This window comes from Cebus imitator, unplaced genomic scaffold (assembly GCF_001604975.1).
Source record: "Cebus imitator isolate Cc_AM_T3 unplaced genomic scaffold, Cebus_imitator-1.0 Scaffold92, whole genome shotgun sequence".
Taxonomy (NCBI): Eukaryota; Metazoa; Chordata; class Mammalia; order Primates; family Cebidae; genus Cebus; species Cebus imitator.
The window spans coordinates 2,632,198-2,645,601 of record NW_016107407.1 but is presented as its reverse complement, the minus strand read 5'-3'; the positions used below and the strand labels follow the sequence as shown (position 1 = coordinate 2,645,601).

At 42.1% G+C, this 13,404-nt stretch overlaps 1 protein-coding gene across 22 annotated transcripts in view; it reads right to left on the bottom strand.

Moving 5' to 3' along the window:
• The window catches only part of PARD3 (par-3 family cell polarity regulator), a 709,408-nt gene that overhangs the window by 198,044 nt on the left and 497,960 nt on the right, over positions 1-13,404 (bottom strand). For 19 of the 22 annotated variants that reach the window (XM_017535377.2, XM_017535365.2, XM_017535373.2 and 16 more), the window contains one exon: positions 12,894-13,125. In XM_017535377.2, the coding sequence (XP_017390866.1) occupies positions 12,894-13,125 (232 nt within the window). Of the gene's footprint in view, positions 1-8,008; positions 8,131-12,893; positions 13,126-13,404 lie in introns of those variants that run through there. The other 3 variants (XM_017535382.2, XM_037740923.1, XM_017535383.2) reach the window with 1 other exon arrangement.

Sequence of the window (13,404 nt, the reverse complement as noted above, 5' to 3'; positions counted from 1 at the left end):
GCAGCAGTGGTGGAGGTACAAGGCAGCATGCAGTAAGGAAGGGGAAAATGAGGGTGGAAACAAGAAGAGGGAGAGAATTCGCAGGACAGAGTCACCTGGAAGAAACAGAGCCGGAGGAAAGAGGGCACTGCTTTGAAATCATCCTGGCCAGGTGCAGTGGCTCACACCTGTAATCCCAGCACTTTGGGAGGCCGGGGCAGGTGGATCAAGAGGTCAGGAGTTCAAGATGAGCCTGGCCAGGATGGTGAAACCCTGTCTCTACTAAAAATACAAAACATTAGCCGGGTGTGGTGGTGGACACCTGTAATCCCAGCTACTTCAGGAAGCTGAAGCAAAGAATTGCTTGAAGCCCGGAGGCGGAAATTGCAGTGAGCTGAGATCATGAGACTGTACTCCAGCAGGGAGTTTGACATCAGCAGGGGCAACAAAGTGAGTCCCCATCTCTACAAAATTGAAAAAAAAAAAAACAAAAAAGAAAGAAAAAAGAATTATTTTGGGAAGAGAAGAGACCACAGAGAAAGCAATAGAAGTCAAGTAAGGGGCTGGGGGCGGTGGCTCACACCTGTAATCCCAACACTTTCAAAAGCTGAGGCTGGCAGATCATGAGGTCAAGAAATCGAGACCATCCCGGCCAACATGGTGAAATCCCGCCTCTACTAAAAATACAAAAACTAGCCGGGTGTTGTGGTATGCACCTGTAGTCCTAGTTACTCGGGAGGCTGAGGGCAGAAGAACCACTTAAACTCAGAAGGTGCAGGCTGCAGTGAGTTGAGATCACACCATTGCACTCACTCCAGCCTGGGCAGTAAGAGCAAATCGATCTCGATAAAAAAAAAAAAAAGAAAAGAAATCAAATAGGAATAAAATGTGAAAGTCAGGTTCAAAAAATACTAACTTCTGCATTCCCAAGCTAGGAACAGAAATCTTTTTTCTCTCACACTCACAATAGCAATATCATGTTGCATAGCAATCTTGGCTCCCACACAGGTTTTGGGGGTGGCAAAACCTACCCGGAAGGGCTAAGAAGGCTCAGATGGTGCAGGGGAGTGTTAGGAACGTGGCCTTTGAGGTTGACCACTGTTCAAATTTGGTATGGCTCTACCACCAACTATCTCGTGACCTAGGTAAGTTAGTTCCTCTCCGAACCTTTATATTTCAGTTTCTTCATTCATCAAACAGGGCTAAAATTAGTGCCTTTTAGGGTTATTAAGAGGCATAAATGGGTTACTGAACACGGGGTTCTCTGCAGTGTCCACCAGTATCAACATGCAGTGGAGTGCTGCTAGCCAGAGCATCGGTGGACGTCAGCTACGTAAGAAACAGCTTATTTTTTGTCTCAAAAAGTCACAATGAGCTACATACCACCTAACAAAATCAGAAATGGGATAAAAACTGATCATAGGTAATCCTCTAAATTAGCCGAGAGTAGACACTGAGAAACCTTAATATATTAAGCAGGAAAATGCTGTAGTTGGTTTCTGTCATTTCAAAGTATCTGTTCCTCTGTATGAACAGAGAATGTAAAGTTCTTCCTTTTTTAAAAAAAAGACTAACATTGCTAGATCGTATTTTCATTACAAAAGAAATGGAAGTCACAATATAAAAATCATAAATATGTCTTGGGAGAAGAACTAAGAAGGTGAGGTTGTCATCAGCCTGCCAAGGCATACCTCAGATTCCAGGCCCCAGGTGTGGGCTGGGTCCTGGAGCCTCTGAAGAAACATGTGCACACCCAGGGGGCAGCAGTGAAAGAGAAAGCCCAAGAGCGCCCCCTGTGGGCAAGGCAGAGGTTGTTTGTAAGTGGTCCATGGCTGTGGCAAGAAGGGAGGAGGCCTTCCACCCACTCATTTGCTCTGCAGCAGCTGCCCACAAAGCTTGTGAGGAGTAAAACCAGTTTTGACTTCTTTAGAAACAGTCTTACACATCTCCTGGACCCTGATGTTTTGAGACGTAGGCAGACATGAAAGGGCAATGTTAACACACACGCTTTGCTTAAATCTATCACCACTCAACTGTATAATCCTCAGCCTGAAAACAGGGAAATGCCCAACATGGAATATGTAAGCTGGCAATCCTTACTATCTTTTCTGAGTCTTACGTACTAGAGAATACTTTAATCATGGCTGGGCACCGTGGTGCATGCCTGGAATCCGAGTACTCTGGGAAGTCAGGCAGGAGGATTACCTGGGGCCAGGAGTTTGAGAATGGCCTGGGCAACAAAGTGAGACCCCACCTCTGCAAAGTAAAAAATAAAGAAAATAGCTGTGCACGGTGACATGCGCCTATAGTCCCAGCTAGTCAGGAGGCTGTGGCAGGAGACTCACCTAAGCCCAGGAGCTCAGGGCTGCAAGGATCACATTATTGCACTCCAGCCTGGGTGACACAGCAAGGTCCTGTCTCCAAAAAACTTTTATTTAAAAAAATCAAAATTAAGCCAGGTACAGTGGCTCATGCCTGTAATCCCAGCACTTTGAGAGGCCCAGGTGGGCGAATCATTTGCAGTCAGGAGTTCGAGACCAGCCCGGCCAACATAGTGAAACTCCATCTCTACTAAAAATACGAAATTAGGCGGGTGTGGTGGGTCATGCCTGTAATCCCAGCTACTTAAGAGGCTGAGGCAGGAGAATTGATTGAACCCAGAAAGTGGAGGGAGCAGCAAGCCAAGACTGCACCAGTGCACTCCACCCTAGGTGACAGAGAAAGAATGTCTCATAAAAAAAAAAAAATCAAAAAATTTTTTTTAATTTACAAGAATCATCCATTGCTATTTTTACAAGAAAAAAAGAAATTCAATAATAATCCAAAGACCATGATGTAGATCCATGGAGCATGGAAGGCTGCTCTTGGGGACTGTCTCTGCAGTCACAGCATGCACATATACAAAGGCAGAGACAGCAGTGACATCACCTTCCAAAGACGGGGTCGCCAGCACTGCCCTTGTATGAAGACTTGTCATAAATTGCAAAATTACCCCTAATAGAAGTTTCCAACATACACTATTTGCTACTGATTCCAAAAGTTTTATTTATTCATTTGCTCAATACTGCTTTAGTCTGGATTTCATCATAAGCAGACCCTGAGACAAGGATTCAGGACAGTGGTTTAAGGGAAGAAACACTTGGGAGGGAAGTGGAGACACAATAGTGAGGAGGAAAGGCTGTCACAGAGCAGTGTTCGTGAGCCTGTGACACAGTGGGTAAGGGGCACACAATCCCATAGGCAAACTCTGGGACCAGCGTACGGGCTGCTGCCTCTCGACCTGAAATGTGCACAGAAATCTCCAACGTTGATCAACTGCACATTTTAGTGTCAATAGATGTGGCCAGGGCCTGGGATTCCACATTTCTGACAAGCTCCTAGTCTGAGAGTGAAGGGTGCAGACCGTATGCCTTAGTGCTATAAACCCAAGGGGTATGGGGACTGGGGTGCATTTACACTGGCACTGAAGGCTGCTCCAAGGTGGACACATCCAGCAGGCCCAGATGAAAACACAGGGCTGCTTTCCAAGGCTTCAGAGAGGCTTCGGGCACAGAGGCAGAGGATGGTAATGGAAGGGTTTTGGCAGTGGGGCATCTGTTACACTTACTGGGAACTGATGACGGGCGCACCATGCAGTCTGCCAGGCATAGGGCAAGGGAAAAACGGGTTTACATTCTCTGTCAATGTCAACGTACATTGACATTGTGGGACATATCATATCTCAGGTAGGAGGAGTGCAAATGCGAAAAATGGTGCCAAAAAGTGGGCTAGACAGTGTCAGCGTGGGAGGGAGCAGAGTTTGCAATTTTGGCTAGACCCTCTAAAAAGCTGACTCTTGAATAAAGATGTTAAAGGTGCGAGAGTGAATCTAGGAATACCTGAGAAAAGGGTACTCCAGGTAGAGGGAGGGGCAAGGGAAAAGGTTCTAGTGGACCCGGTGGGTTTAGGGAAGAGAAAAGTTACTGAAGGCAAGAGGGGTAGAGTCAAGGTCAGAGAGGTTGGGGTGGGGGACCAAATCCTGTGGGACCCTAAGGATTTGGCTTTTGCTCTCAGTGGCGCTAACGGCTACTGGGAGGTTGAACAGAGGAGGGAAAAGTGCCTTCTGGCTGTGGTGGTGAGAATACGCTGCAGGAAGCATGGTTGAGGCGAGAGGGCTACTGCCTAAACCAGGGAGAGGGCAGACGGAGCTTCGCCCACTGGGGCACAGCAGCAGTGGTGGGGGGCTGAAAGGTGGTAGGACTGCAGACGTGTGCCAAAAGCAGAGCTAATGGACTTTTGCTTTTATACATTCACAAAGTGCTTGTGGGGCATAAGGGAAAATCAGGTGTCAAGGATCACTCCAAGGCTCTGGATCTAACCAACTGAAAAGACAGAGCTGCCATTATCTGAGAGGGAATGCTCAAGGGAGCAGCGTGCAGGGAGGGGGTCCAGCAGGGAGTGGAGAGCCTGTGAAGTTTCAGGCGACTGGTTGATCTCCAAGTGAACGTGTCAGGAAGACAGTTGGAACTACAAGTGAAGAGTTCCAGGAAAATGTCCAGGCAGGAGAGGTGAATTTGAGAGTCATCTGTCTATACTGTATTTAGATTGCAAAGGCTCTGTTTCCTGAGACTATCAAAATTCTGTGTTACCAAAAAGAGAGAAAAAAAGGACGATGGACTGAGCCGTGTGGCACACCGAGGCCTGGAGGACAGAGTATGGCGCAGAATTAGCAAAGGAGACCAAACGGGGTAGGCCAGGGGGGAGGAGCGAAGGCTGGCAGAGGCCATCTCAAAGGAGAGCAATGATGAACATGCGGAGTGCTGCTGGCGGACCACGATGAAGGATGAAAACGGACCTGGACTTCCCAAGGCAGAGGGGACTGGTGACCTGGATGAGAGCAGGATTTGTTGGAAGGGGTCAAGAATTCACTGAAGCAAGTTCAAGAGAGAATGGGAAAACAGAGACAGCAAATATATCAAAGGGTCTGCTGTGATGGTCACAAGAGAACATGAGATCATGGCAGGAAGGGTAAATAGGGCTAAAAGAGAATTTTCTCTAAGATGGAGGAAGTGACAGCATAGTGTAAAACAATGTGAACGAATAATCTTGTAGAGAGAAGAGCAATGCCAGGAGCAGTGGCTCATGCCTCATCTCAGCATGCTGGGAGGCAGAGGCCGGAGGATTGCTAGAGGCCAGAAGTTCGAGACCAACCTGGGCAAGAAAGTGAGATCCCATCTCTACAAAAAATTTAAAAAGTTAGCCAGGCACCGTGGTACATGTCTGTAGTCCCAGCTACCAGGAAGGCTGACATGGGAGTATCACTTGAGCCCACAAGGTGCAGTGAGGCATGATTGCACCACTGTACTCCTGCTGGACAACAGAGCAAGACCCTGTCTCAAAATAAATAAATAAACAAAAAGTAGTCACAGACGGTTTTAGAAGAAAGAATTAAGAATTATAGGGGCAATGTCCTGCAAGAGGCAAGAGAGGACCAGAATGGTTTTCAGGAGCTTGGCCTTGGCTTACAGCATGGGATGGAGGGGGCAGAGGTTCCACCATCCAAAAAAAAAAGAGCAGTCATGGATGATGCCGAAAGAATTAAGAATTGCCCACAAGAGGGAAGAGAGGACCAGGATGGTTTGGCCCTTGGCTTAGAGCATGAGATGGAAGTGGGGAAAAGGGTCAACCATCAAAAAAAAACAAAAACAAACAAACAAAAAAAAGACCCGCAAGCAGGTTAATAGGAGACCTGTTATTTCACTATGATCCAAATTTTATTCTGATTTTAGTCTTTTGCTTCTAAACTGGCTATTATTAAATATGGGTCAGAAGAAAACCAACACTCAATTAGGAAACAGGTCCCCAGGTAAATTCTTTAAAAGATTGTTTGTTTGAGGATAAAACGGTTACCTTTATATACTAATTTGTGGCTTGATAAAAATACATTTAGGAATAACATGTACTTGATCTATTATATTTAATGTAAATAATATGGAGCCTTAATGGTAACAAGTAAAAGCATTCAGAAGGAATATTTCCAATATATGTTGTGGCGAATGTCATTAGCTGAGTCTGTCTTCTAAGTGCATTTTTCAATGGTGTGATAGTATTTATTTACCCTATGTTATTAGAAAGTGAATAGTCGGTAGCCTTCAATTTTCACATCAATTGCAGAAAAAAAGATTCCATTTTCCACACAGCCTGGAATTGAAATTGACTTAGCATCTCAGAACTGTCAAGAATTTCTTTTGCGAAAAGGTTTGCTTTACAGAGACTATAAAGCGGGTGTCATCCTTGACACTTGCATTCTATATTCACGCCACAGGTCTATGGAAAAGGAACGTGAAAGAACATCAGAAAAGGTCTGAGAGGCCCGGCCGTCATGCTTTATGCCTCCTTCAGCTATCTCTGCATTCAGCCTGGGCACTGTGAATGTCAGAGGTTCTCTATTTAAAACTGCTAACCAGGAAAAGAAGAATACTTGAAGAATATGGTATCAGCTACCTTAGAGGTCAGTTGGACATGTAGTTTCCTCTGTTAAAAATGAAAACCTCTGTTTCAATTAAAATTAATAGAAGCATACATTAAGTCATTAGGATTTACAAATTCACAACTCATTCCAAGGAAGCCTCCCAGGGTGTATAATTACAAAACAGAGCTTTCTTTGTCCAGGTGATAAACAAGAAAGCAAATAAAATTATGTAAAATCTTGCTGTGTTTCATTTGGAGAAGCATTGCTTTCTATGTGCTCACTTTAACTACATTCCTTAAATTATCAGCAGATTGCACAGGATGCCACTTGATGCACCAGTGAACCTGGTTATATTAATCCCCATGGCAGCCAGGCCCAAGTCATGAAAAACTAGCACGACCAAATAAACACTCTTCTGTGCATCTCCTTACTAGAATAGAACTGGAGGCTTTCCCTTGGGTAGGGTGAGGGTAGAAATGCAAACTGCTCTCAAGTCAGAGCAGAGGTCAAGCCTTCTCACAGGCACTAGACCCAATCCACAATACCCTTTATCGATGGTTTTCAAGACTTCAGTTACTTCTTTTTATTTTTTATTAAAATTTTTTTTTAGAGACAGGGCCTTACTGTGTTACGCAGGCTGGTCTCGAACCTCTGTGCCTGGAATTACAGGTTTGAGCCACTGCACTCAACCCACATTTATTTTCAATAAGAATGCAACGCTAACATTTTCAGGAAAAGGAACTAACTAAATATACAGTCTCTGTCTCAAATCCCAAGAAGCCATGAATAATGAAACTGTGAATTAAGGCTTCTTATAAAAGAGAAGGTTTCAATCCAAAGTAAGGACTATTGGAGATCCAGTGGCCTGCGCTAGCATTTGGATCTGTGATTCGAACACTAGGCTGGGCGGACTCTTTCCAGAAACATTCATGAAAGAGTGTGTGCTCTCTCAACACATGGTCTCAGCAAACCCGGGGATTACTATGTGCCAAAGCAGCTTTTTCACACAGGAAGGACTTGCTGGTTCAGCCATCCCTAAGCACAGAAATTTGTTTTTCTACACCACCACCCCACAACTGCCCATTTTTGGTCGAAACTCTAATCCACAAATGGACTGAAACCTTTGCCAAAAGGCGCTTCAAACTGGTCCATCTGGTCATCAATCTATCCACTGCATGTCACCTCTGATGGGTGACCGCAGCTGCCCAAACATCTCTTTGCCTCTGCCCTGCATCATCTGTGACATCTGCCTGCGTCCCAAAGTCACTGGAGGTTATACTACACAACCAAATGGGTGGTGGCCCTTTACAGAATCTTGAAAATTCTGATTCTGACGTCCAATAGGTGTGTGCTGATGATTTCTGAATACGCCAGCAGTGAGAGGACTATGGTTTTCCACTATGAAAAGGGGGCAATAAAGAAATGAAAGGGAAGAAAACATGTCTCTGCCTTTTCAAGCAGTAATTTAAACCCCAAGCTTGAAACCAAGATCAAAAAGTTCTAAATGGATTAATAAGGAAATTACTAAACCATCAAACTGCTGATGTCGTAAACAAAATTCGTCAACAGCCACTAAGAATTCATTAAAAGTAAATTTATTTTTTGTTTAAAAAACACAACAACTGTGCAATATGTGCTGCTCAAGACATGTTTTGAATCGCTTTGTTGTTCATCTCTTCTCAGGCTTCAGTTTGGCAAGGCTAAATGAGAGACACGGTATAGACACACAGTTAGTACAGGTGAGGAAAGCAACGAGAATCTGCGTTTGTTCTTTCAGACGCCTAACATGTATAACCCAAACTACAACATTCCGTTTTTAAAACCTGTTCATGTTCATTGTGTTCTGAAAACGACCATATTCTAAAAAGGAAAAGAGAGCAGTATATCTGATTTCAACCAAACAAGGTTACAAACTAAATTATCTATTTCCTCTTCAAAACTGAATAAAACAATGCTTCGGGACCCAGGTAATCATTCTAAATGTAATTGGAGGATTCAATTTTAATGGTAATATTGCAACATTACTTTTGCTTTAGCGTTTTGCACTGATAGGTTTTCAGCCGTCACATATGGACAACAGCTAGAAATAAATCTGAGACATGTACAATAAGGCCTTGTCTAAGAACCTTCAGTTTTAGAGTACATACAATTCTATGACATTCAAATGGTAGCAGTTCCAATTTTGCAGCAAACCAACATCAAATTGCACTTACTCTAGGGCTCACAAAAAGACAGCACATGATTTTTAACTTCTTAATATCTGAGAATACAGTATTTTATTATCTTGCTGGTTATTTCAATTTGGAAATAAAAACTAAGGCAAAACCATGTGGCTTAGGGAGGCTGCTTTCTTTTAAAAATGAACAAATTTAAAACATTAAAAAACGTATCTCCCTTCTACTGAAGTACGTACTCAGCTTCCTCTTTCGTGACAATTTCATATAATTGTAGAATTCTCAGAAATATCCTCCAGTATTAAATTTGAATAGCCAAGTGTCTGAGAGCCAAACATATGAAAGACTCAAAATTTCTGCTCCCTACTTTGCTCTGCACTCTGCACACAGAATGATTACACTCACAAGTCATGTTTACCTGTTTTGTAAGCACACTCAGGTTTCTTAGATACAAAGCGGTTTTAATCAAGGTGACAGAAGCTCCTTGTGTGCAAAAGATGTAGTATGTGCGAGGAGAAATTAATACAAACACGAAAAACTTTGCATTTGTTATTTGATTCCTCATAGATTTGAATTTGTGATTTAGGACTTCCATTAAGGCAGCTTTTGTAGTTCATATACTCCATAATTTATAAACAGAAGAGTGATTCATATGACTCACAACATTCTTTCCTAGAGCTGTTTATCAATAATTAAATCATCTTTGTGACTACCATTCAATGTGTGAAACAGAAAACCATGCAGTCTGTATATGCCAATGATTAAAAACATCTACCCAAGGTACCATCATTTCTTCTGGTACAGTTTTTAAAACAAGGTCTATCTATTTGAGCCTCATCATATTTCACCAAATATCATGAACAACCTGCTGGGGTAGGAACAGTGTATGAGTGGGGGTTGCAGGGAGGCAGCAGGATGATGGGGGCGGGACAGGATGGTAGAGGGAGGAGAGCCTGTGTGCCTGTTTTTAAAGGAAAACGTCTTACTTCCTCAAGCGGACTAAAGAGAAAAAGCTCATATGCTGCTATATTTACCTACAAAGCTGGACTCCCACTACCTAATGCCCCTTAGCCGTTTTCTGAGCTACAAGATAGAAACAAAAGCATAACACACACAGACACACCCCTGCTTTGCACTGCAGGCCTGCACTGGTCCTCCATTCTTGAACCCTCTTGCAAACTGTACTAAGAAATATATATGCACATGCATGTTCTGATGAAGCTATTTAAAAGCAGCACTGCTAAAGAAACCACATCCTAGTATCCTTAAAAGAACAAAGAGAAAGGAAGAGACTAATTTTTAAACCTTACTATAGTCCCCTATTTCGTTAGGAGAGGGGGAAAAAAAAAAAAGAAGAAGAAGAAGGCAACATAAAACAATCAACCTGAGGGTATATTTGTCTCAAATAATCAGATCCAGTGGATACGGAAGGAAGGTACTTTAAAATAATGTTCTGGAAAATCTAGCAATGCTTTAAGATAAGAGACTTCTCAAAGACTAATGACGTATCATAATTGTGTGAAGAAAGGATCAAGAGACAACATTCAATAACAAGAAAACTTTTTTCATGTTTAACATATTATTCTGAACTCATATTCAAGGGGCAATATTTGGCCACCCATTGGGAAAGGGTTGACGCAGCGGCTTGCCATCTGATAGAACCCAGCCATGTCCAGGGGTCCTAGACAAGATGCTGCCACTCTGCTCGAAGGTATTTACATTCACCATGTGGGGCTGCGTTGCTCTCCTGGGAGAAAAGCTCTTGTTTTATGGAATTGCGCAGACTTCCATGGTATATACACTCCCACGATGGCAAACTTTAAACTACCAGCATGACATCGCTAAACACGGGGCTGGGAAAAGCTACATAGCAGTCATTATATAATATTAGCCCCATGTCCATGCCATTAACGTAAATAATTTCAAGAGCAGAGATCACAGTAAAGTATAGCAAAAATAATTAGGAAGGGATGCATTTTGAGTATTAATTACCTTTGCTTTTTTAGATAATGTATTTAATTTTTAATATTGGATGTGTCTGACAACCAGCTTGCAAAATTTCTAAAACTTGATCAGTTGGCTCTCGCCAGCCAAGGTGGGGTAATTCCAACAAACCACTGATTTCACATACCTCAAAGAGTATGAATGGCTGCTATTTTCTTACCATTCTTAAACGCTGGGAGAATACCAGCCCAAATTTTAGGGGGAAAAAAAAAATCTTCAGCCCCTGACCTGCATATAGAATTTTATTTTTAAGAATATGCAGGGTCATCTTCTTTATCATAAAGTTAGCTTTCATGAGAGGTTATGGGTACAGGCTGTTGACACTGATCTAGAGAAAGCATCAGGTAATGTTTGATAGCGCTTCTAGAAGAAAGAGAGTTGTGTGGTGGTATTCTTCAAGGTCACTTAGGAACAATACACATTTCTCCCATACTCTCTGCTCCTCTGGCCCCAGACGGAAAGCTCTACCATAGGCCTTTCTTCTGGAGTTGCAAGTTACAGAAAAAGATCACTTATAATTAATGTAATTCTAAGATACGAGAAGTGTATTTTTTATTCCATGACCAGAACAGAGCACTTTATCTATCAGATGAATGTTGGCTGATGAATGAAAACCAGCAAGCCATTAGCTTTCAGTAAGGTGTTAGGAGAGACCCTGGAAGTGAGAATGTGCTGCAAGTCTCAAGGGAAGTTTTCTCCCATCTCTAACCCTATAATTTTAAGAAGACAGTAGTACAAATTCCTTCCCTGTTAATTGATGGGCAGCAGCCTTATTTCTGTGAACTGTTGGAGGTGCCAGTTTATGAGTTGTCTGTCCGCACATACAGAATGAAAAGGCCCCTGGCTAACACAGAAACTGAAATAAAGTGGCATTTGGAGCAATTTCTTCCTGTATGATTCTTGGACACAGAGTATAAGGAAGAAACATGATCTGATTGAAAATGCATTTGGAGGGAGCACTATATAAACAAGAAAAACTCTAATGAAAAACTATGAAAATCCCAAAGTTCTGAAGCACTAAGAGACAGAAATCCAATCATATTGAAAGAAAATACTGCTCATAGGCCAGGCTTTCTGTTAATGTAAGTCTAGAGTTAATTTCCTTCTTCTATGCACTTAACTTAGTCAGACATCTACAGAACACATCTGTCGTGCTGGGTAGCCTTCAGGCTGGGCCATGGTACCTCAACTTTCCAGGTCTGACTTATCCATAACTCCATGAGTTACTGAGGTCAATTTCAGGATTGTAAATCAACAAATTCTATGAAAATGAAAGCTGTTGTTCACATTTTGCAATTAAAAAAAAAGTTTTCTTAAAAGGAAGGGGTCCATAATGCAGGATAACTACTTTTCGAAAAGTCAAATGACTGTGCTGTCTGTTTTCAATTTTAAACCGTCACCTTGATATGTTTAGGGGTTTAATTTATGGAACAATCAGGCAATCTTTATATTTAACATTAAATGCCTGAATATTATAAATCATCTTAGATGAACACTTATGGGAGAGTTTCAGTGCAACTTCTGAACAAGTTGTCACTTTTATTATATCGCAATGATTTGTAAAAAATGATATGCTAAGTAATCCTAGAGTATAATTTAGGTGCACAAAAACAACTGTCAAGAAACAGCCAGAGACCACATTTAATGAAATCTTTGCAGACTGAAGTAATAAGTATTAAATTAATCAACACAGCTTAATTGAAGCTCTATTTGCAACATTTTTTGTTAGACTGGTTATTAATGAACCTTTAAACGATACCACTAACTTGAGCTCTATGTTTAAATTTAAATAATGAACCATTGTTCACACACAAAAAAGAACAAACACTGCTTTAACAGCCCTTTGTCTCAGTGGGCTTTCACTCTTATGCATAACTAACATACAGACAAGTCCCTCCTACCTCTCAGCAATTATTTACATGGTTGGCAAGACATCATCATTCAGGCTGCTGAAATAGTCTGAAGTACCTAACACGAAATCCATAACAAAGTAAAATGCAGTAAGTGAAGGTTATATAAGAATTCCGGCTGACTTCAAAGATAATGTTTTCAAATCTGTGCTTTCAGTACTTTTAATTTTTTCTATTTTTTAAGAGAATGGAATGACCTAGCTATGACGCCCAGGCTGGATTTGGAATCCCGGGCTCACGCATTCCTCCCAGCTCAGCCTCCCAAGCAGCTGGGGTTACAGGTGTGCACTACTGTGTCCAGTTTTTACTACTTTTTGCTAAGCTCACACTCCTGTGTGTGTAAGGAGATTCTGGTTTGGGATGGTAAAGACTTACCTGAACATGTCTCCCAAGCCCTTCAGCATGCCCTTCTTGGCTTTCATTTTATCCTTCTCCTTATCTCTGTCTTTCTTCTTTTCTTTTCCAGTTTTATCTTTTTTTCTATCAGTCTTATCACCTTTCTCTTGGTTTCCATTCATTTGTCTCTCCAGAGAGTGGGAAGGCTGATCACTGGCTGTGGATACAGACTCTCTCCCTGATCTTGAACTTTCTTCTGTATCTTCTTCCACTTGGAAGGAAAGAAAAAAAAACAATAGGGACACAGTGAACCAATGCAACAAAAATAATAAAGCTAAAATACACTCAAGGACTTTACTTCCCCACACTTTTATTGCACTATGGGCCTGCCAGCAACATGGACTGCAATGATATTTGAGTAGAATTAAAATGGAATATGTGATGCGGATGCCTCCTTGGTGAGGATCATGTGCCAAGTCAGTGGTAGAGAAGCAGCTTCCTGGTGGGATGCTGATGCGCCCACAGAAACACCCTCTAGGAATCAGACTGT